The 23,381-nt window shown below is 57.5% G+C and overlaps 1 protein-coding gene across 2 annotated transcripts in view; it reads right to left on the reverse strand.

Annotated features, from left to right (window-relative positions):
* Window positions 1–22,508, reverse strand: part of PCDH1 (protocadherin 1) — a 53,234-nt gene extending 30,726 nt beyond the window's left edge. For both annotated transcript variants that reach the window (XM_082324184.1, XM_082324185.1), the window contains exons 1-3: window positions 22,208–22,508; window positions 15,403–16,217; window positions 11,629–13,821 (exon numbers count right to left, since the gene is read on the reverse strand). In XM_082324184.1, the coding sequence (XP_082180310.1) occupies window positions 11,629–13,821; window positions 15,403–16,217; window positions 22,208–22,271 (3,072 nt within the window). In that variant the 5' untranslated portion in view covers window positions 22,272–22,508. The remainder of the gene's footprint in view (window positions 1–11,628; window positions 13,822–15,402; window positions 16,218–22,207) is intronic.
* Window positions 22,509–23,381: the final 873 nt, after the last annotated feature.

A 23,381-nucleotide genomic window follows, 5' to 3' on the forward strand; every position in this document is an offset into this window, starting at 1 on the left:
AAAACATGAGTAATTGCTCCTCACTCTACCCCTTTCCAATTTCACAGATCTGCGCTGCATTCTGCTCCGCTGTGTCCTCTGTGAGCTGCAGCACGTGAGTACGTGCAGCCTGTCCTCTTGCAGACGCTGGGCAGGTTGGGCCAGCTTTGCTGCCCTTCTCTGTGCCTGTTGCAGCTCTGCCACAGCCTTTCTGCAACGGAGAAGCCAGGGTCACACCCACGGTTTCAGTTTTGGGGCTTATCTGACAATAGCAGGGACTTGTTTTGATGAAAAATTTTCTCGGACTCTCCTGAACAGCCTTACCCAGCCTGCCTAGTCCTGGCTGCACACCCCAAAACCCCCTAACACCAGTCCCTGCCAAGGGGCTCCTCTGTCCTGATGCTCTCTACCATGAGGTCCCCACCCACGGATGCTGGAGGGGGACTAAGGGGACCCCTTCCCTCCTCAGCCCCATTCTGCTCCCTCCTGCTGCTTCCGTTCATCACAAACATCTCCAGCTCTCATCGGGACCCACACCAAGCTGATTCTCCTTGCTAAACCTGGGGAAAACAAACTCAGCCAAAACGAGAGTGCTATGAAGGAACAGGGCTGTGGGGTGTCGCACCGGCTCCCCCAAACACACGGCATCACCCCCTGCGCAGACAGCATGGACCGAGCAGCAGGAGATGCAGTCCTGTCTGACAAACCAGAAATTGAGCTGTTCACAAAGGAAACCTTAAAATCCATCCCGGGCACCCTTTTCCTGCCAAGAGGAATGGTGCGGTGCAACAGCTCCCATGGAGGTGAGCTGCCCTGCTCCCCGCCCCGAGTGCCAATTAACACTGGAGTGGTGAAAATATCAAAATTGTTAACTACCTCACTGCTGATCTGAAAGCAGGATCGGCGGCTAATGGGCTCATCTGGCAACCTCCAATTGCTCCTGCGCCTCCCCACATGCCAGAAGCCTCAACGGCCTTTCAGCCAGCTGCCAAAAAGGAGCTTGCTTCCCCAACAGCCGCCACAATGCAGCAACTCACAGGGCTGAAAGTGAAAGGCAATGTCAGACCCAATGCCCTGAATATAAAAATAAGTGACAAGGGAGCCATTGTAGCACATGAGTTAGTCAACTTCAGATTAATTCATGAACCCCTCTCTTTTACAAACCAACCTGGAGCTATGCAACATCCCTAGTTACTGAGAAAAAAAAAAGATAAGCCCAGGGACCATGCCCCAAACTACACAGATCCAGCTTTTCATATATGGAGGCTTTGCTTCATATGGAAATTATTTTATTTGCTAGTGTCATGTCTGGAGAGAAGCACAGCTTCTTCAGAGCAGGAGGCTGAGGGCAATATTATGCCCATGGAAACCAGGGCAAGCCTCGAGAAAAGCTGGACCTGAATTGCCAAGAACGGTCCAGGGCAACATTCTACCTCTAGGAACAAGCTCAGCTCGTGGCCATAAACAATCGACCATTTTACAGCTCATCTGAGCAACAGCATGTGCTTCTGCTGGTGTTTTGGGGTGAGGACGGAGTCACAGCAGATAGCTCTTCCCACCCCTTCCCGTGCTACCCCAGCAGCCCACTGTCCAGCCACTGCACTGACTTTTGGAAAAGAAACCCCCCAAGAGCATCCCCCACTCCTCCTGCACCCACTGTCATGCCTGGTGCTGCCACACCTGTACATGATGTGAAGAGATCACAACACTACAAGGCACCAGGCAGAACAGCACAATGAGGGTGAGTGTTCGCATATGAGCAGCGAAGGCAAATGCTGCCCTGGCTTGGTGTCAGCCTCCTGGCACCTATGGTAACCCTCTGCTCCTCAAGGACTGTGCTTCTCCTTCCTGTGCCCCCCTGGTCCCCTTTGTGGTCTGGGGATCCTCTCTGCCCCAGACATTCCTCCCTGCCCTGCCACAGCATCTCCAGGTCCAGATTTTCAGAGGCACAAGGGCTACCTATCACTTCATAAAGTGGACTGAACCAAATCAGAGCTGCAGCTCCCAGCATTACTGGATTGCTCCCTTTTAGCACAGCATGAAGGAATTGAGGAAAGAGATGGTGCAGAGCAAAGGAACAGGTCCCAGGGGCTCTGCCTGCTTTGGACAAGGGAGGGATGGAGCAACCAGGCAGGACAATTGCCTGCCTCGAGCTCCAGCCAGCACAAACAAGGGAGGGAGACAGACGGACCCAGCTCTAAGCAAAGGTGTGGTCTATGCACACCTGTAAGACCCCTCCTGCATAAAAAAAAGAATGTTCAGGCCTTCCCAGAATTTTGTCATTGAAGGTAGTGTCTCCAGACAAGCACTAACAATTCTGGACAGGACTACTAGCAGACTTAAAGGCTCAGTTTTCTGATCTATCAGTTTGACAATTTGCTGGGGTCACCTCCATCACAGCTACTGTGGTTGCACAAGGCACATTAGCAACGGGGCTGACAGTTCTAGTCCATCCAGAGGTCTTGTTCATGAAGTCTTGTTTGATGGTTGTGCTCTGCCCACAAATCCTTGTGTCCATCCCTATCCCAGTGTCTGAAGTGAGGGTTGTTCCCAACAACCCTTTAGCTCTCACTGTTGATAAATGAAGCTACAGAAGGAATCCACAACTGGAAGAAAGACACAGAGGAATCCATGTGAATCACACCTCCCAAAACCAGGTATTATCTGAAAAGCAGCTCTTCTAAGTGGCTGTTCGCATGGCTTCCATTGCTGACAATTAGCAAGTGCTGACCTTGCAGTCAGAAGAGAGGTGCTACAAGTCCTGCTGAAATAATGATAGCAGAACAGCCATCCTAAAATGGACATCAGATCCCGAGGCACTATTTAATGAATAAATCTGGGTAAAATGTGGGCTGACTCCACATAGGTGCCCTGAAGCCTCCTGAAATTTGCATGATGCTCAAAGAAGCCGCCAAAGCCCGGTGCCAACCTGCCTGGTCAGATCGAATTTATCTAACTCATAGCAAGATTTAACACAATTAGAAACCCATTTAGACAGCCTCAGGACAGAGATTGCCTAACCTCTCAGCCTATCAGAGCTCTGAGCCCATCAAGGATGTGCAATTTGGCTTTTCTTTGGTTGAAATGAAGACTAGAAAGGAAAATATGGAAATAAATCATCTGAAGGGTGAATCATAAAATCTAAAGGGGTCATAATCTTTATGGAATAATGTCTAAATTGGACTGACCGTGGTGTCTTGAAATGTCTATCACCTTCAAGCTGATAATAGAGCCATTTTGTAGATAGTTGGTATAGAGCGGAAATTGTTCAGGACACAGAAGGAGGTCTCATAATCACGTTAAAACCATCTGAAGATCCCAGGGAGAAAAAGGTTCCAGGACCGGGAGTAACACTTGAATAAAGGCCTCAAGGAATCCAACAGCTGTAGAGTGGGAAAATAATGCTGGGAAAATAATGAGCTAATCTGGCTCCCAGTCGCACCCAGTGGAGCTGACAGATAGTATTGAAAGCTCTGGGGAGAGCAGGGGGTATAGAGCCATAGACTCAGGACTCTAAAAAAAGAGAGATAACCAGGAATGCTTCAACGGAAGACTTCACAAGGAAAAAATGTCAATTTGTTGATATCAGATAATTTTTCAAGTGAGTTTCTTGTTTCAAAGTTGGGGCAGGGAGGATATCTTTGCTGACACGTAAAAATGAAAAAATGATGCTCTTGCAAAGGTAACTTTCATTTCAGAATTCAAGCCAAGTATTAATTATGAAGCTAAATTCAAAAAGGTCAGTCAGAATTGTGCCTTTAGAAATTATTAGGAAAAAAAAATATATATACATCTATATCTGTTGATTGACTTGAGCCAAAATAGAAAAAAAATTGTCAATTCTCGCTGATTTGTTTTCAAATTGAAAATTTTCCTCTGATGGCAACCCTGTTTTCTAACCACCTCTGTTTCCATAGGCAAAGGGCAGAAGCTTTTCCTGCTTGGTCAAGGAATTGTGTCTGTTCCATAAGTCTGTGCACCAACATGCTCTAGACATCGGCAGAGCCCCCGCTTTAGTGGTCTGCAACCAACCTGCACTTCATGATGAATGATGATACTGGGTAAGACAAGCCTTCATTTGGAGAGATCAAACAGGTAAGACAAGTAATATTGTAAGGCTTGTTAAGGCCACTTATCTTGCCTGCACTGGTCTGGCATTACCACTTTTACTGGCACAGGACCCCTGGTATGGATGAGCTGAGGACAGCTTTCTTTTACCCTGTCCTCAAATTCTAGGTAAGTTGTGAAGTCCTTGGGACAGACTTTGCAGATCGTGGCTCAAGAAAAATTTCCTGAACATTAGAGAGGTTTCTGAGCTCTCTTCTCCAGGCAAAAGACATCCTGATAGTCCCTAATAAACTGTGATCTACTTGAAATCCTTGGAAAAAGCAGCCCAAGCTCCTCCAGGCACTCCCAGGGCCTTGAATCACAACACCCCAAAAGGTCTTGCCGAGCCTGAATAATAACGAAGGGCTCTTCAAATATCTGAAATACTGATTTTGCTTTCTACTGGGCTTGAGTGCTTTTGATGAAGACGCAGAAAGATTAACAGATTAGTGTAAGAGGAACATCAGACATCACATTAGCAAGACATTTAGAACACGATCTCAGTCCCAAGCTCAGACAAGAAGTTCCCCCCACAGCAGGGATGGATGGATATCTGTCAGAGTCTCCCTGGCAGCAGCTTTGCAGCTGCTCAAGAGCATCAGGGAGTCTGGAGCATGTGAAAACCAGGCCACGTGGGAGCTAAATAGCTCCAGGCTTCCAGGTTTTAGAGATGTCTCAGAGGAGCTGAATCAGGGCACTCTGCTCTGACAACTTCGCTACAGAGCAGGATCAGTTCCAAGGGAGAGGTGGTGATTTGCTGCCCTCCCAAAATGATGGCTCTAAAGAGAGCTTTGATGAAACCTGCCAAGATCGAGGGCTGCCCAGCCGTGCCATGTTTAGACAGTAGATCAGGAGGTGTGTATTTTGCAAGTGAAGAGGTGCTCAGAAGGATGTTTACCTCCCAGGGCAGGGGCATCTTTAGGGATCTTTGGGCAGGATCCACAAGGCATGGCTGTGAATGCCAAAATGGAGGTAAATGATGAGATAATGTACAAGTGTTTGTCTGCCCTCCTAGGAGGTCACTGCCACAAACCTGCTCTCCTAACCACTCTTTCCTGTGAGCATCTGAAGGACTAAGGCAGTAAACAGCTTACACCATGGGAAGACATTGAGGGAAAACAACTAGGAGATGTTTTCAAGGGATCTTGAGGAGTTGTTTTCTTTCTGTTCCTTTTTCTGACCTCCTCTTCTTGTGTCTCAACCACAGGGCTGAGTTGGGAACCCCAGTAGGAAAAGAAACCTATACTACTGGTGGGATATGGAAAGCAGGTCCTCAAGGGTGCAGACAGAGACCTCCAGAAAAGTCCAGAAAGTCAGAGAGAAGACAGGGTCAGCAGGGGACCTACTGAGGGAAGGCTGAACAGGTCTGAGTCACAGCTGACCCTGGCTCCCAGAGGTGAGACCAAGACCGAGCTTCATCCAGGTTGGACTGATGGACATTGCAGCTAGCGTCAGAGGTGACAAGAAGAGGGGGACCAAAGTGCCAGAGGTGGCCTGTGCCCCTGCAGCCAGGCTCCTTCTCTGCCTCAGCTGAGCAGACTGTATGCTTCCTGGGGCACTGAAGGAACAGGGGACTGTGGGAAGGGTCCCTTTTGGAGTAATCTCCATCGACCATCTTGGTTTCTCCCAAGAGCAGAGCCTGGGTTGTGTAACTGCAGCTTGGATGGACTGGCTTGCAGGGCAGTATGTAGGAGCACAGCTCTCCCATGGCGATGGGCTGTGACCAGGGTTTCATGGGCAGGTGCTCTCATGCGACAGGTATGCATGGGGATGGAGGGTGGAGGGGGAGGAAGGTGCTTTGGTCTTGGCACAGGGCTCAGCTCCAGGGGCAGTGTTCAAAAGAACATGCCAGCAAGAGAGAGATTTGGCAGAGTACTGCAGGGGCTGAATGTTCAAGAACCCACAAACCATGAAGGGGAGCTCCTGCTCTTTGTAACCCACCCTGGCACAGCCCCACATGAATCAGCCCATGCACTGCTGCATGGCTCTTGCCCATGATTCATGCTGTGGTGTCCCAGGTAGACACCAGCTCCAGGGACACAAGTGCACAGCATCCACCTCTTCGCTGCTGCCCCATGCCCTCCTGGGGCTGCCCTCCCCACCTTGAGCTGACACAGTTCCCAGGGACTGAGCTGCTCTGTGCCCCTTTGCTCCACGCATCTTTTAGCCCTCGCACTCCCCCACAACACCCCACCCCATCCTGCCCTACATCATGCACCCTCTCATTACCCCAGCCTCCTCTACATCCCAGCTCTGTCCTCAACCAGGAGCACCCCACCCTCCAGCTCCTTCAGCTGCATCCCACTCTCTGCCCTTCACCCCATTCATGGCCTCCTGGCTGCTTTCTGGACGGAGGGACCACAAAGTGCCTGGGGACACACCCCATCAGAGCATCGGGTTTTGCCCCAGGATTTGGGTGACTGATTAAGCAGGCTGCAGGGCTGGGCCCCGCTCCAGGCTGGTCTGTGCGAGCAGGGAACAGCACTGCAGCTGAGAGCCCGGCCGAGCGGGCAGAGCAGTGCTGGGAATATCAATCAGTGCAGCTTGGACTGGGCGGCTGCCCACACAGCCAGCGCTTTCATCGCACAGAGGATCCACAGCTCGGCTGTGGGAGCCAGCCGGGGACTCAGCCCTGTGCTGCGGAGGGCTCAGCATCCCTCTGTACCAGGGCCAGCAGACAGCCGGTCAGGAGAGACTGATGGGGAGGGGAAAGCAACAGGGAAGGGGGAGGTCACTGCCCGAGCTGAGCAGGGGGAGAGATCAGGAGAGAGGGATAGAAGGAAGTAGATACAATTGTGAAAGGAAAGAGGGGAGGGTGGGGGGAAAAAAAGAAGCCCCCCAGATTCAAGCTAGGGAAGTCTGTGTTCACCACAGACCAACACTGGCTCCAAGGGTATCAGGCAGGGGAGAGCCTGGGGATCTGAGAAGAGACAGGAAGAGGAGGGCAGGGAGGAATGAGAGGCACCTGGCTCAGCAGGGTGGGAACAGGAAACTGGCCAGAGCTGCAAGCCACCCAGGCAGCCCGGCTCGATGTGAGGAGCCCCAGGCAGGTAGCACAGGCTGGGAAAACCTTCAAGGAAGCAAAGGATGAGGTCTCAAGTGATGGTGGGGCCAGGGACTGTGAGGCGGGAGAGGCTCAATGCTCTCATTGATGGAATAGGGACAGTAAGTGCTACTGCCTCACTGCAGACACGCTGCTTACAGAAGAGTCGTCACCTGCCCAAGGCTGCATGCTATGTACACCCTACTGTCACCTCCTGCCATGTACAAGCTGTGTACACCCCGCTGCCACTTCTCCACACCATGCAGCTTGCACATAACCCTGCACCACCTCTCCCTGCAGTATCAGCTGTGTACCCTCTCCATGCCTCCTCCCGCTGCAGTACAGGCTGCACGTACCCCGCTGTCACCTCCTCCTGGGACAGGGGTTGTACCCCTCCCTGTGCCACCTCCTCACAGAGGCGGCACAGGCTGCATCCTTCCACATCACCTACCCCTGCTGCACAGCCTGTGCACATGCCTCCACCACACCCTGCCACAGAGACCATGCACACCTCCGTGCCACCCCTCCATGGGGTCCAGGCTGTGAGCACCCTGCTGTCACCTCCCACACAGGGAGCGCAGGCTGAGTACACCCCGCTGTCACCTCCCCCTGCAGCACAGCCTGCACACACTGTCTCTGACTGCACAGGCTAGGCTGTACCATGGGGTTGCTCATCTCCTGTGTCTGAAGCTCTTCATTTTGAGGTCCCAAATGCCCCACAGTGCTGTCCCAGGCATAGGCACCCGTCCCTGCCATAAACTGAAGTCCCCCAGCACAGACCTGCCAGAAGCCACTGCATATTTCTGCCTTGCTCGCGGGGCTCTCAGCATCCTCACCAACTCCTCAGAAGCCAGCATGGTGTACGACCCACTCTTCACCCCCTCTTGTGCTCCCCCAAGTTCTCAGAAGCACCCCATTGGTGCTCACAAGCCTCTGTGCATTCCCAGTTGTTTTGCAGAGCCCAGTCACTCTTCTCAGCATAGCTAGGGCTCAGCCCCTGCACTGCAGCCCCCAGGTCCTCACTAACACACTCACTCATTCAGTCTCTGCATGCCAGAGCCAAATCTGAACCAAGTGCAATTGATGCCAGGAGCAGGAGCTAATTTGCAGTGCCTGGGAACTGCTCCCAGCACAGTGTCTTTCTGAAACTGGGGAAAAACAGGGCAGGTCCCCCATGAACCCTCAGCTCCATCTGCAGCTCATTGCTGGATCCATTTATCAGCTCATTCCACGTGAACGACCTTGAGAAAATCCACTGACCCAGGACAGTAGGAGACTTTCCCAGACATCTGCCAACACCTAAACCTGCAATTTATGGAGACTAAATTCTAAAACAAGACAATTTCATTTCTGTCCATTACAGTTACAATATTCCTCTTATCCCCCCCCGCAGAGAGTAATTAATCCTGCACCGTGCTCCTGAGCCTGCAGGCAGGTGCAGGCACCTCTGCTGAGCTTGCAGTATCACGCTGAAGTTAACACCGCTCTAGCCAGCTTCTCGGATGGTGGGGGGCTGTAAGGACTCAGGGCAGTCTTGGGCTTGTGCAGCCGGGAGAGGGTGTAGCATAGCCCCCCTGCCCGGTGTAAAAAAGCCCCAAAGGATGGGACCTGGGAGACGGGCAGAAGAAAGAGATGCTCCCCACACTAGCATCTGAGAGGTTGTGTTCTCGCCCCAGGTTCATCAAAGAGTTGCCGAGGCCATGGAAGGAAGAGAAACTTCTCTCAGAAAGTTCCCAAAGGGAAGCAGATAGCAACGCTGAGCCAAGCCCCTAGCCTGCCCTGCCCAGCCCTGCAGGGACTAGTTATTTAGGTGGTTGCTGGTGTCTCCTTGCCTCCACTGCAGCCATCGCATCTCCCCGCAGGTCCCAGTCCTGCCTGCCTAGGAGGCCCAGACGCTTCCTGGATGGTTCAAGATAAAACCTTATGCTGTTAGCAAAACAAACTAGGAGGCTGTGAGAGCCAAGGCTGGCACAGGGCTGAAACCACCAAAGCCAGAACCACTGGTTTCCCCAGATGATCTAATCTCTCCCAGCACCAGAGCTCCTCTTCTCTGGCAGCCTGGTGCGGCCGGTTGGAGCCCCTGGGGAAGAGGTGAAGCTGGTGTGACGGGCACAGGGATGTCTGTCCCAGTTTGAAAGAAAAACTGTGAGAAAGAAGGGGTGACTGGGGAGGAGGTCCCTGAGATGTGATGCCTGGCTGGAGGGAGGGGGTTGTAGGACAGCCCCATCCACGGCCTAGGGAAGGGGTGCTGTGCTGCTCCTGCCTACCAGGATCCATCCTCTCTCCAACCCGCTGGAGACAAGAGCCTAAGCAAGCCCCATGACAGCAGCATCACCCCCAACCTGCCCGCCAGGAGAGGCAGAGCCATCTTTATGAGCATGGCCACCTGGCTCCATTGCCCGCCTGCAGCTCTGCTGCCGCCAGCAAGCCTGCCTGGGAGGACCTCTCCTTCGCTGCAAGGGTGCCCGTCGCATCCCGGGCTGGGGAGAGCACCTTGCTTCAGGTGCTTCGCCCTGGTGCTGCTGACGCACCAAGACTCCATCTGCAACCGTGTGCATCCTCATTCCAGCACTGCGGCGGGTGAGAGGCAGGCATCTTCCAGCCCTCGCTGGCAGGATTTGGGTCATGCTAGCCAGGCACTGCGCGGCAGGGATCTGCTCCTCCATGTGCTGGCTTTGGGACATGGGTGGGTCTTAAAAGGACATGGGGATGAAACAGGAGAAGCTATGCAGGGGGATGCTGGGGTGGAAGAAAGCTGGGCTGGCTGGTCTGTGGCTCAGACTGCCTCCACATCCACACATGTACATGTCTGTGTGTATGTACATGCATATGTTATGAACCATGTCATGGAGGAAGCTGTCTCCTTAGAGAGCCAGGCAGTGACTGGAGATGGGAGATGTCAGTCTGGGGAGGGGGTCAGTACCATGAGGCCTCTGGACCGGCCCTGCTGGGGCACAGTGGAGGGCTTGAGGAGACGTCTGGCCCACGTGAGCATCACTTCTGGGCACTGCAGGGGCTGGGTGCTCCAGTGGCTGAGGACATACAAAATATGCCTGGCAAATTGCTGGGAGCAAGAGCATCTTCAGGGGCAGCAGGGAAAATAAGGCACAACCGGTCAAAAATAGAAAACTTTATTGAAGTCAAATCCAACAGGGAAGCTGAGCCCAGCCCCACGGCAGGAGCCCAGCCTGCCGCTCACTGGGATACAAAGAAGGGAGTAGGGGTCTCCATAGGGCACGGAGGGTACAGCACGGCAGGGGAGTGGGTGGTCCTCACCCACGGGGCCCCAGGAAGAAGGCAAAGCCACAGGCGCTCGTTAGCCCTCTCCCTCCCTAGGTAGTTAAGGATAGACCCGACAGGCGCCAAAGCAGAAATGTGATGCAAGCTAACTAGCCAGACAGCCTGAGGAAAGAGGGTCCTGCAAGCTCTGGGCTCATCCCATGACCTTCTGGGACAGCTCCAAGCTCCAGTGCACACCAGCGAGCAGCCCTTCCCAGTCCGCAGCCAAGACCTACCTCCACCCTGCCCCGCACGCAGCAGAAACCCCCAGCTAGACCAAGAGCAGTCACCCAACCGCAGCACGCAGCAGAGACCCCAGTGCCCTGCTCCTCCAGCCCTGAGCACGAGACCCAGCCCCAGCCCCAGCACATGGCCGGACCCGTGCTGCCTAGAGGAAGCGCCCTGGCCGCCGGGATCCGCTCTCCTCCTCTGCAGTGGCTGCAGCACGGCTCCCACAGAGCCATAGCTCCGGGCCCGATGCTCATGCTAAGGGAAGCCCGGTTTTCACCACGCCAGCTATGGCAGAGGGCCCAAGCCTGGGGGAAGCCAGAGCCTGAGCCTGGGAAAAAGGCAGAGCTTTACTCCTCCACCCAGCCCCACCTGCCTGGGCAGCCACAGTGGGTGCAAAACTCCCTTTTGGGTGGCTTTGCATAGCGATGGTGAAAGGTTCAGCTGCACCAGCAGAGCCAGGCTGGCAACAGCAAGGCTAGCACCTTCCTCGCTTCTCCCTGGACAGGGACAGGGCCGGAAACTGGCTGCCCAGAACTGTGGCAGGAGCAGGACCAGTCTCTCCTTCCCATGAGTCAGCCCAAGCAGAGGGATGGATGGGAGGGTGGGCATTGCCCTCCGCAGTGCTCTTAGATCCAGTCCCCAAAAGGGACCTGGGCAGGTGGGATTCCCTTCCCAGAGCTCCACATGCAGAGACACATGCATGCAGTGCCCTTCACATTACCATCACCCAGGCAGTGCCACCAGGACCCAGCCCCGGGTGCTCTGACAAGGGCTCCAACAGTTTTTGGCCTCCCCCCTGCCACCAGCCCCATCCCCTCCCCACCCCACGACCAGGCTCCGTGGCTCAGCTCCGGGGTAGTCCTTCGCCAGCCCCCCAGGCCATGCATGCAGGGCTGGGGGCCAGTCCATGCTCACTCCCACACCTCTGTCCAGATGGCTCCCCGGTGCAGGGGGGGGGCCGCTGCCGGCCTCAGAATGAGCTCTCCTACCTGCTTGTTGGTGTATTTCTGGGGATTGGTGCGGTAGCTGTAGTCCGAGTACTGCTCGGAGCCTGTCGAGTTGTTGTCCCCGGTGCCAACAAAGGTGTTGGTGGCCGGCAGGTCCTGCACCACTTGGTGCTTCTTGGAGGCAGAGGGTGACTGAGGCTGCAGCTGGATGGAGGGCAGTGGCGAGTTGGAGCGGTAGTGGCGACCCAGGTCTGGGCTGCCCGGCGGGTAGTTGAGGGGCAGGTGGATTCGGGGGCTGTCACTGACAGAGTCATTCATGAGGTTGAACTTGAGCGATTTCTGCAGTCCTGTCTCCTCCTCATCCTCTGTGGGCTTGGGTGGCTTCGGGGACTTGCTCTTCTTCACCTTGCTCTTGCTCTTACCACTCTTGTTGGCCTGCTTGGGTGCGTACAGGTCCTTGGTCTCCTTCTTGCCTGCCTGGTAGCCGCTCTTGGCCTCCCGCTGCCGGCAGTAGCGCACCAGGATGACCAGCACGATGACCAGAGTGACAGCCACGATGCCAGCAATGACTCCAAAAAGGATGTTGCTTCGCTGCTTGCTGCGCTCATATTCGGGGTCTCCAGCGATGTCTATGTCGAGTGGTGTGTCCAGGCTGTGCCCCACCAGCGTGTCCAGCAGCGTGCGGTTGGCCAGTGTCTCATTGACGTAGAAGTGCACCAGTGCTGTGCCGTGCCGCGAGGGTTTGCCCTTGTCGTTGACGCGCACTACCAAGCGGTGCAGGCCATGGTGCTTGCGCAGGATCTCCTTCTCCAGGGTGATGTCTCCACTGTGCGGGGAGATCTGGAAGAGCTCAAAAGGGTTGCCTCCTGTGATGCTGTAGGTCAGCTCCGCATTGACACCAGAGTCAATGTCCTCTGCCTTGACCTTGCTCACCTGCTGGCCAGGGCTGGTGTGAGGAAGGATGTGTTTGTAGGTGGCATTGGAAGGTGAAGTGATGAAGGGGGCATTATCATTCTCATCCAAGACGTTGATGGTCACCCCCACATAGGCAGACCTGGGAGGATCCCCACCGTCCACCGCCTTCAGTCGGAAAGTGTATGTGCTCTGCTGCTCCCGGTCAAAAGAGATGCTGGAGAGGATGGTGCCAGTGCCATTCTGGATGACAAAATCCCCATTGTCTTGCTCCACCGACAGCTGGATGCGGGCATTTTCTCCTTTGTCAGCATCGATCACCGTCACCATGCCCACAGGGCTGAGGGGCGGCATGTTCTCCATCACTGAGAAGTTGTAGCCGCTCAGCATGAACTTGGGGTCGTTGTCATTCCTGTCCATGACATTGATGGCCACAGATGCTGTGCCCTTGAGGCTAGGGCTGCCCTTGTCTGCTGCCACCACCAAGAACTCGTAGCGCTCCCGCTGCTCTCGGTCCAGCACCGCCTTCACCCGGATCTCCCCGGAGTCGGGGTCAATGGTGAAGGAGCCCTTGGAGGAGGGGTCTGTCACCAGGGAGTAAACCAGCTTGGCGTTGGAGCCACTGTCAGCATCACTGGCACTCACCTCCATCACCAGGTCATCGGGCTCGTTGTTCTCAGGGAAGGCCACTTCGGTGTAGCTCTGGCTGAAGACGGGCGCATTGTCATTCACATCCACCACCTGCACCTTCAAAGAGTTGGTGCTGGAGAGGGGTGGATTCCCCGAGTCCACTGCCACAATCTCAATCGTGTACTCCTTCACCGACTCGTAGTCCAACGGCGTGGTGGTCTGCAGGAAGTATTTCTTCTTGCTGTCACTCCCTGTTTCACTAGCCTGCCGCAGCTGGAATGGGACATCACCAGCCACCACGCAAGTCACCACGGCATTTTCGCCCTCATCTCGGTCGGATACCTGTACCAGAGCCACTGCTGTCTCTACTGGCACATCCTCTGAGATGTTTGCCATGCCATCCTGGTGGGTCACGAGTCCAATGCCCCGTATCTCTATGGAGGGCGCGTTGTCATTCATGTCCTTGATGGTGACCACCACCTGGGTGCGGGCGCTCTTGGGGTTGGCCCCCTTGTCCTTGGCCATGACAGAGAACTTGAGGATGCTGACATCCTCACGGTCAATGGGCCCCTGCACGGTGATGAGCCCTGTGGTGCGGTCCAGGCGCAGCAGCCGGCGCACCATGTCCGAGGCTTGGTGGAAGGAGTAGTCGATTTCAGCGTTGGCACCCTGGTCCGAGTCGTTGGCTTTCACCTGCAGGATGGAGGGAGAAACAGTGAGCAGGAGGGCAAGGCAGTGTGAGCCTCTCCACAAACTGCCACACTGACTGCCGTGGCCTCCTCTGCAGATGGCTGGTGGGGAAAAACCAGGATTTCCTCTTCTGGGGCCAAGGACTATGGGGCAAAGAGCCTGGGACCGGCAGAGTGGCTGGGAGTGGCCCTCTGGCATAGAGGCTTTTCCTTGCTCTTCCAGCTAAACCGGCTGGGCCGGTCGGCTGCGCTCCCTGGCCAGCTCTGGCATGCAGGGAATCCTCTGGGAACCCTCGCTGCCATGACCCAGGCAGCAGCATGGAGGGACGGCTCTGGCTGCATCCGCTCTGCAAAACTCTCCCAGAATAGGGGCTCAAGACAAGGATGAGGAGGGAGGCAAGGATGTGCAGAGTCACAGCAACTCCATCCCAGCATTCAAGGATGCAGCCAAGCAGGGACCAGGGCCGCCTAAGCTCTGCACAGCACCAGCCATCCCTGCCTGCCCGTCAGGAGCTCTGCATTCACATAAACCTGCCTCTACGCCTATTATTTGCTTTCTAAAGAAGATGAGGTTTGTCTAACATTTGCCTCCCTAATCGGCTCTCCGAGCAGCCTCTTCTCTGCACCATTTGCTGCTCCGCCGTTATCTTGCTCAGCAGATTTGGATGGAGAACGAAAGTTGTTAAATGTAAATTCCACCTTTTACCTCCACTCACAAAAAAGGCGGAAGTCATTTTCCCCCTGAAAGATAAAAGCTGAGCAATGGCAGCAGCGGCGTCTCAGCCCATTCTCCTCCCGGCCGTGCAGCTCCCTTATCTGCTTCCAACTTCCATTCTCTTAACAGTGAAAAATGAATTCTTAAAAAATTCACATCAGAATTAGCAAGCAGATGAGAGCTGGCTGCGCTCTGCTTATTAAGATGGCAGCTGCAGATAAACAGATGTCGGATACTATCATCTCAATGCCCCCTCCAAGCCAAATCCACCAAGATCCACCCCCTCGGGCTTCCTGGGCCAGTTTGCATGACTGCCTGAGATTGGGCAGAGCCCCTGGCCCCTGCAGACAGCAAGGCACCCCCAGAGTCAAGGGAAGCCCCCCCAGACGGGCAGCAGGGATGCTGCCTGCCCCCCATCTCCTGTGCAAGCCTGAGTTTCCATGGAGTGGCCACGGGAATGCAACTTATGAAAGGGTCTATGTCTTGTCTGCAGGCAGCATTGAGACCAGTCTGGCATGAAGCCAGACTCCCCGTGAACCTCGGGTCCCAGCCCTCCCCGTAACCCGGAGCCTTGCTCCCGCATACCCACCAGCCCTGCTGCTGCCCCTCAGTCATGTTCTGCAGCCCCTGCTCTGGCTGCATCTTCCCATGCAGCCTTTCCAACCTCGTTTTAGCAGATGTGACATCCCAGGCACCTGCCTGCCTGCTGACCCCAGGTGACACTGTGGGCTCCTATGGCTTGCAACCCTTCTAGGCTCCCTCATCCCCTGAGGAACTGTGGCAGCAAGCAGCCATATAAATGCTCCCTGGGTTGTCCCTGCTGCAGCCAGGCAGCAGGGGAGCTGGGGAGAAGAAAGCCCCTACACTCACCTGGAGGACAGAGTGCCCCACAGGGCTGTTTTCGGAGAGCTCTGCCTCATACAGGGCCTTCTCAAACTTGGGCGCGTTGTCATTCATGTCCAGTATGGTGATGCGAAGCAGGGCGCTGCTCGCCCGTGGTGGGTTGCCTCCATCCTGCACCTTGATGGTCAGATCATAGGAGTCCCACTGCTCCCGGTCCAGGTTCCCCATGACAATCAGCTGTGGCTGCTTCTCGTCCTGATCCTCCGCCACCTGCAGCCCAAAGAGCTCCTGTGCCTCCGGACCAGCCGTCAGCTCATAGGAGGCAACGCCATTGAGTCCCGAGTCCCGGTCCATGGCCAGGGGGATGGGGAAGAGCGTCCCAATGTTGGTGTTTTCAGGGATGGAGAGGGTGAGCACGGGCGAGGCAAAGTTGGGGGTGTTGTCATTGATATCGAGCACCTCTATCTGCCCCTCAAGCAGGCGTGGGCTGCTGTTCAAGATCAGGTCAGTGATGGACACTTCGAACTCCAGGAAGCAGGGCTCTCCGGGCCCAAGGTGCTGGCAGTCACGCAAGCTCTCCCGGTCGATGGAGGTCTCTGTGGTGTAGATGTCCCCAGTCTTGCCATCCACACGTAGGTACGGGGCCCCCACTTCCAGCTTGTAGAGGTGCCCCACATCTGGGAAGCCATAGTCAGAGGCCAGGCTCCCTATGAGGGTGTTGGGGGGTTGTTCTTCCTGCACTTTGTAGACCACACGTGTCCCAGAGACCAGTGCAGGGAGCTGGAAGAGGAGCCACAGGCCCAGGCAAGATGCCAGCAGTTTCATCCTGCACTGCAGGGGAGCTGGAAGGAGACACAGACACCGGAGGTTAGGTAGCCCCAGGCCCCCGGGTCCACTCCACCCCAGCCCACTTCTGTGGCATATTCTTTTGGGTGCACCCCCTGTGCCATGCAGGACTGCACATGTCCCAAAGCAGTCCCCTGAAGGGAAGTGGTTTCAGGGGCTCGCCTGGCAGAGCTGGCCCTAGCTGTGGTCTCCTGGAAGCCTCCTCAAGCAAGTGCCCGGGAGGACTGGGCCTGGCTTGCAAAGTTCCTGCAACACCCTATTCGAGTGAGCAACCCAGTCATTGAAACCTCATCCCTGGCTTCCTGTCAGTTGCAGGAAGCCACTCCTGCCACTGTCCACCCTCTTCGTCACCAAGCAAACTGTAATTAGACCCAACGAGGCACACTAACAGGGTGGACTGCACACAGCCTGCTGCCAGCAACCCGATGGGAGCTGGCCAGGCTCAGAGACAGCTTCTCACCACAGAAACACAGGAGCATTGTGTGCCACGCACTGCAGGGGCACTGCCTGCCACGCATGGCGGGGACACAGAGGCACTGCACACATCTGCCAGCCCTGCAGAAAGCATCAAAAGGGGAGCAGAAGCTCTGCCTGCTCTGCAGGGCTGCCACCCATCCAGCACTGCAGGGACACGGGGCAATGCAGGGATGCAGGGTTGCCACCCACCCAGCGCTGCAGGGACATGGGGCACTGCAGGGATGCAGGGCTGCCACCCACCCAGCACTGCAGGGATTCAGGGCACTGCCTGCACTGCAGGAATACCACCTATCCATCAATGCAGGGACACACGGCACTGCCACAGCAGGGACAGAGCAGCACTGCCCTCCCTGCACTGCCGACACAGCAGCACTGCCAGCCTCACACTGCAAGATACGAAGGCACCACCCATCCGGCACTGCAGGGATGCAGGAGCCCCGCACATCATCCATCCTGCACTGCATGCGGGGCACTGCCATCCATCTGCACCCCTCACAAAAAGAGGGGCACTGCCCACCACTGTATCAGAGGGACACAGACTCACTGCCCACCTTGCACTGCAGCGCAGACACACCTCACAGGGCAGACTGCGTGCCTCTCCGTGGAGCAGCGGCACTGCACAGCCCCAGCACACTGCAATGCTAGGCACAGCATCTCCCCTCTGCTGCACAGTCACTAGGCAACCCCACACCCTGCACCAGCGAATACTGTTCCCTTTGCTCACTGCAGACACACTGTTCCTTCCCATTCTCTCCCACTCCAGACTGGGACACTGCACGCGTGCACTGTGTACCCACCCTGCCCCACAGGGACAGCCTCCCGCTGCCCACCCAGTGCCAATGTCCACCCCGCCCACTGCAGAGGCAGTGACAGAAGTACTGCCCCCCTGCATTGCAGAGACACACACTGCACACGCTGCACTGCAGGCACCCAGTCACTGGAAACCTCCTCCCAGTATGGACACACTGCAGAGGCAGTGCCAGGCGCAACACCAGCCCCATAGAGACTGTCCCCTTCTGCGCTAAGCCACATGCCCTGTCACCAAGCTTCTCTGCCTAGTGCTGTGCCTGGCCACCAGCTTTCCCGTCCCCCGCTTTCCCTTCTGGGAACACACCTTCCTCCAGGGTCCAGGCACACTCAGGCAGCTTCTGCTGAGCCGTGAGCGTGAAGGGGTGCAGACCAGCTCACCGGCGCCCAGAAAGCCCAGTGGTTGGATGCCCTAAAATCAACAGCCACAAGCATCTGCCATGGCCCCACAGCAGCAATCCTCTCTCGCCACTCCCATCACTTGCTCTCTCCATACTCTGCACCCAGCCTGTGGGATGGGTGAGCACTCCACCATCTCCCCTCCATGGTGCCACATAGCAAGTGCCTAATTCCTGGTTACCCCAGCATCATATAGATACTCAACAAGTGGAGCATCCTTCACTGTCCATGCTGGTACTTCCCGCAAGCCAGCAGCTCCCAGTCCCTCCACCCCTCTGCCTCCCCATGGACAAGTGCCTCATCAGTGGCACTAAGAGAGGAGCTCTCCCTCCACAGGTGAAAATACATCTCTGTTTCTGGAGATGAAGCTATGGTCCTGAAGCTGAGCTTGACTCTGCTCCCTTGTCCTGCAAGCATCCATCATGCAAACAAGAGGTATCTCCACCTTGCTGAGGGCATGCATAACTGTCCAGACCGGTGCTGTGTGCAGATACCTCTGAGATGTATGTCCCCAGGAGGAAGGGAAGGGGCAAACAAGCCTTCTTCCATCCCTGCACAGGGCTGAGGATGGAGAAGGTAAGAAGCTGAGCAGAAACATAATGCATCTCTGCATCAATACAGGCAAAACCCAGCAATGCATGTACGTGCAAACGTGTGTCTGCACTGAGTGTGCATGTATCCCTGTGTGCACCATTAGCATTTGGGTGTATGTGCACCTGCCCAGAGCGTGACTGTGTGTCTGTAGGAAGAAGCGTACATGTGCTCACATGTGCACTAGCAGGGTGTGCAGGCATGCCACATGTGCATGCACTGCGAGGAGCACATCCACGCCTGCACAGGGAGAGCCTGTGCACCAGACACAACTTTGCATTCCTGCTCTGAGCGCACGTGTGTGTGCACTGAGCAATGCGTGTGCCTGCGTGGGGGGAGAATGTGCGCATGCCCCTGTCGCCACCGGGTGTGCATTTGTGTGATGTCACCCCATGTGGGGGTATTTGCACTGTGTGCGTGTGCATGCCCTGGCTGGGTCACACGTGTGTCTGCCCACAGCATGCGTGTGCGCTCGCACCAGACCCCCCCCCCCCCATGTCCACCTGCCTTCACAGGGTGTCTGAACCCGCACTGAGCTTCATCACCCCGTTGCCCTGCGCTCCCTTTGGAAATGGCTGTGTGGTGAGGACAGGGAGAAGGGAAAGACAGGCAGCCCGGGCCACTGGGAAGGTGCTCCTGGAGGATGCCCTGGCCACGAGAGTCACCCACGCCTGCCACTGGACTGTTTGCATAATCCTGTCTGCACTAGGCTGGGTCGCAACTGCGGATGACGTAGCGCCGTCCTGACTAAGCCTTGATGTGAGGTGGAAGATAGCAGGTAAAGGTAAAAGTCCCAGCATGGGGCGATGCTTCACATGGCCCTGACTGAGCTGGGAGGGAGGGCCCCAGGAGCTGGAAACAGCAGGAGCCCTGTGCCAGCCTGGAGGAGGAAGGGAGTCACCCAAGGGTGCTCAGCACCCATGCTTTCTGCTCCAAAAAAGGGGCCGGAGCCTGAACACAAACCCCATTCTCACAGGTGAAGGAAACCTCCAAAGCAGGGAGGCTGGAGGAAAAGAGGGTCTGGGAACGTGAGTGGGCCCATCACCCTGCAAGGGACTGCCGGCAGGCGTGAGGGGCCCCGGGTTCACCGGGGTAAGGAATCCTGCTTGGCGCCTAGGGGTGCGAATGACACAGCGCAGACGTGAGAGCCCAGAGCTGGGTGTGAGGAGGAGGAGGAGGCAGAAGCCTCCACCACTGGGGAAAAGCACGTCTGTGCAGGAGACAGAGGCTTCCCAGGGGCCAGTCCAAGGCATCGGGCTATTTTCCCATGGGATCTAAGGACCATCCCACACTTTCTTCTCCAGTGCCAGGCACCTTTTTCCAACCTGCTGGCAGAGCACAGAGCACTTAAAAATAAAAACCCCTCCCAAAACAACTATTCCTCCGCACACACAATTCTCCCTACGGGGAGAGTGTGAGAGAGACTGAACCACATGAGAGAGGCGTTAGTCACGCTGCTTAATGCATGACTGGGAAGCTCTCGGAGGACAGTGGCATGCAAAATCCTACAGAATTCAGCCATCCACTCCCAAAAAAAACAAGCCCTAATGAGAGAGAGGTTATAAAGCGCCGAGAATTTAAGCAACTGCTTGAACAAGCCTGTGCTCCCTGTGATTCCCACAGCCCCTTGGCCCCATTCCACAGAAGGCAGCACCGCTCCGGGAACGGGTACCAAAGTCCATGCTCTTATTGCTCCCAACGGCTGATTGCGTGGCTCAGAGCCATGCTTACAAGTCTATCCAAACCCTGCACTGAGCACACAAGTACTAATCTCCCCCCACCCCCCCCCAAGCTCTGCTCTGATGCTTGGAGCAAGCAGCAAATGCTAATCAGCTCCACTGACTCCACTCCGCGTGAGGGGCTGAGATCAAGGACCATATTGTCCAAAAAACAGCCACTGATGTTGTCCTGCATCGAAGGCATGGATGGGCTGAATCCTGGGCATTTTGTGGCACGTCCCATAGTTTGCTTTGGCTCCGGCTGCCACTGCGGCTGCTCGGCATTTATATGGCTGGGCCCAAGAACCCCGAGCCAGAGCAGATGGCGACAAGGAACCCCACTTGCTTGTGAACAGCTTTACCCCAAAAATCATCTCTTAGGAGCTGCACAGTGATGAAAAGAGGGCGAAGCCCGTGGCCCTCCCTCCTCCTGCCTCCTTCTCTACATCCTTTCCAACTCCCGCAGCCAGCGAGGCAAAGACCTGTCAGAGCCTCCCCAGGGCGGCAGCCCTCATCCTCCCACCCCGGGGGTCCCCCACAGTCCCTCCGGGATCCTGCGGGCTCCTCTTCCTCCCTGCCACCATCCTGCTCTCCATCCCGGCCTGGAGGGGAGTCCTGGGGGAAGGCAAAAATGTCGCGGCCCTGAAACACCCCAGCAGGGCCGCAGGGAGCCGGCAGCAGCGAGTGCGGCTCTTCTCCAGGACCGCAGCCCGGAGGGGCTGGGGAAGCCTTGGGCAGGGGGGGATAGGGAACCGCCTACCTCGCAGGGGGCCGGGGAGAGCCGCGGCTCCGGGCCCACACCCGCCCCCGCCGGCTGGGAGGGAGGATGGAGGCCGGGCTCTGCTCCCCGGCCGCCGCGGCCGAGGCTCCCCGGCCGCCGGCGGGGCCGCCCGGGCTGAGGCTCCCGCAGCCGGCAGCGCTGGCTCCGGGCACGGAGCGCCCCGCTCCGCCGCTCCCCGGCGAGCCCCGGGGGATGAACGGGGTGCCCGCCGCCAGCCCGGCACACACACGCACGTACACGCAGACACCCGCGGAAAACACACGGGAGCCACTCTCCCGTCCCCGGCTTCACACTCAGCATCGCGTACAGGCAGGGAAACGGATTTTCTAAGGCGCGGGCACGCACGCCCCGCTGACACACTCACCCGCACACACACCCCTCTGTAACACACACCAACACACACCCCGCTCCCCGCACGCACCCGCAGCCCGCTCCTCGACACGCACAGCACTCCTGTAACCCACGCTCCAGTGGCACACGCATACGAGACACCCCGCCACCGACACAGGCGTGCACACCTGCCAGCCCCCTTCGCCCCGCTCCTCTCGCACACGCACAAACACGCACAGGCACACGCACAGCCCCGCTCCCAGCACCCAGCGTTCGCCCCGGTTCCCAGCCGGCTCCCAGCTCACCCGCAACTTCTCGCTCCCACGCACCAGCGCACCCCGAGCCGCGCTCACACCCGGGGCGCACACACCCACGGGTGGATGGGGGGGACACACCCACAGCCACCCCCAACGGGAAAAAAAAAAAAAAAAAAAAAAACAACAACAAAACCCCAAAACAAACAAAAAAACCAGGCTCACCCCGACACAGCCGCACACCGCAGCCGCCCCACGCCACCCACCCTGCCCGGGCCCGGGCTGGCCCCGCTCCGCGCCGCACAACAAGTGGCAGCGCCGGGCGGGACCGGTAACCGGCAGCCGCCCGCCGCCGCTGCTGCCCGCGGAGCCCCGCGCCCCGCTGCCGCCGCCCGCGCAGCCCGGCGCAGAGAGGCGCGGAGGGGAGCGGGATGCTCGCCAGAGCCGCTCCGCCGCCGCCCGGCCCCGCGCTCCCGCACAGCGGCGGGCTCCCGCCCGGGGCATCCCGCGCCGCCCCGCACCGCTCCGCTCCGCGCCGCCCCGCACCGCTCCGCTCCGCGCCGCTCCGCGCCGCTCCGCAGCTCTCCGCGGCCGCGGGCGGGGGCTCCCGGCCCTGCCGCAGCTCTTACTTGGATGCGGCCGGCGCTGCGCTCCGTGCCGACCCCTTGCGCGCTGATCCAGCGGCGTCTCCATCGCCTCCTCCCCGCCGGGACCGGGCTCCCCCCACCCTCCCGGCTCCTCTCGATCGTTATCCACGGATGAAAACCAAATTAAAAAAAAAAAAAAAAAGGAAAAAAAAAAGGAAAAAGGGAGGGGGGGGACAAAAAAAAAATCTCCCGTGGGAACCGCCCCCCCTCCCCCGGGCCGGGGCTGCGGTTCCTCCGGCGGAGCGGCGGCGGCAGGGCTGGCGGCAGCCCCGGTGGGCAGCTCCGTCCGTGCCCGCCTCCGTCCCTCGGTGTGTGTGAGGATGTGCAAGGGAAGCGCAGCGCAGGCACGGCCCCTTCCCACCCCCCCCCCCGCTCCCCGCTGCCTCCGCCTCTCGCCGCCACCACGGGGAGGTGGAGCTCCGGCTCCTTATCAGATCCCGAGCCCAGCCGGGCCCGGGACGAGGCGGGTGTCGGCTGCCGGGCAGAGCCGTCGCACCGAGCACCGCCCGGCTGCCGGCTGCGGGCACCGCGCCAAGCCCCGTGACGGTGGAACAGTGGGGGTGCCGCAGCCCCCCGGGCCCCCCCTCACCCCGGGGACCCCTCCACTCCTCACCCACACACGTGTGGGATGGGTCTCCCCTTTCGCTTCCCTCCCGGTGTTATTTATTTATTCACTCATTTATTTTTCTACCCGGTGCTTCACACCTCTGCAGCCCCACTGCACGGGGAAAGGGGGCCCGGCTGGCAGCGCACCCCGGTGTGCTAAGGAGAGGGCCCCTCCGTGGGAGCAAGCCCACCGGGGGGCTGTGCCCACCCCTCCTTGGATCCCCCCCAGCCAAGGAGGGCTCCTGGCAGGCTGCAAGCAATGGCTCCCACAGCCCTGCCCAGGTGAGGCAGTGGGGCCCGGAAAAGCAACTGTCCCCTCCCGTCACACCTCAGTGAATCATGCTTTTATTGCAGGGTGTCGGGACTTGGGAGCAGAGAGCACCTGCGAGCTCCTAAAAGCACCTGCAAGCTCCTGGCTGCCCTTGCGATGCTTTCACAAGCTGTGCTACCTCAGCTGGGTCCTCACTTGCCTGCTGGCCCCCATAGGACCTCAGATGGCTGAGTGCAAGTCCCAGGGGTCCTGGGGACAGCGTGCTCCAGGGGTGCCCCT

Source organism: Platalea leucorodia (assembly GCF_965183815.1).
Source record: "Platalea leucorodia genome assembly, chromosome: 11".
NCBI classification, from domain to species: domain Eukaryota; kingdom Metazoa; phylum Chordata; class Aves; order Pelecaniformes; family Threskiornithidae; genus Platalea; species Platalea leucorodia.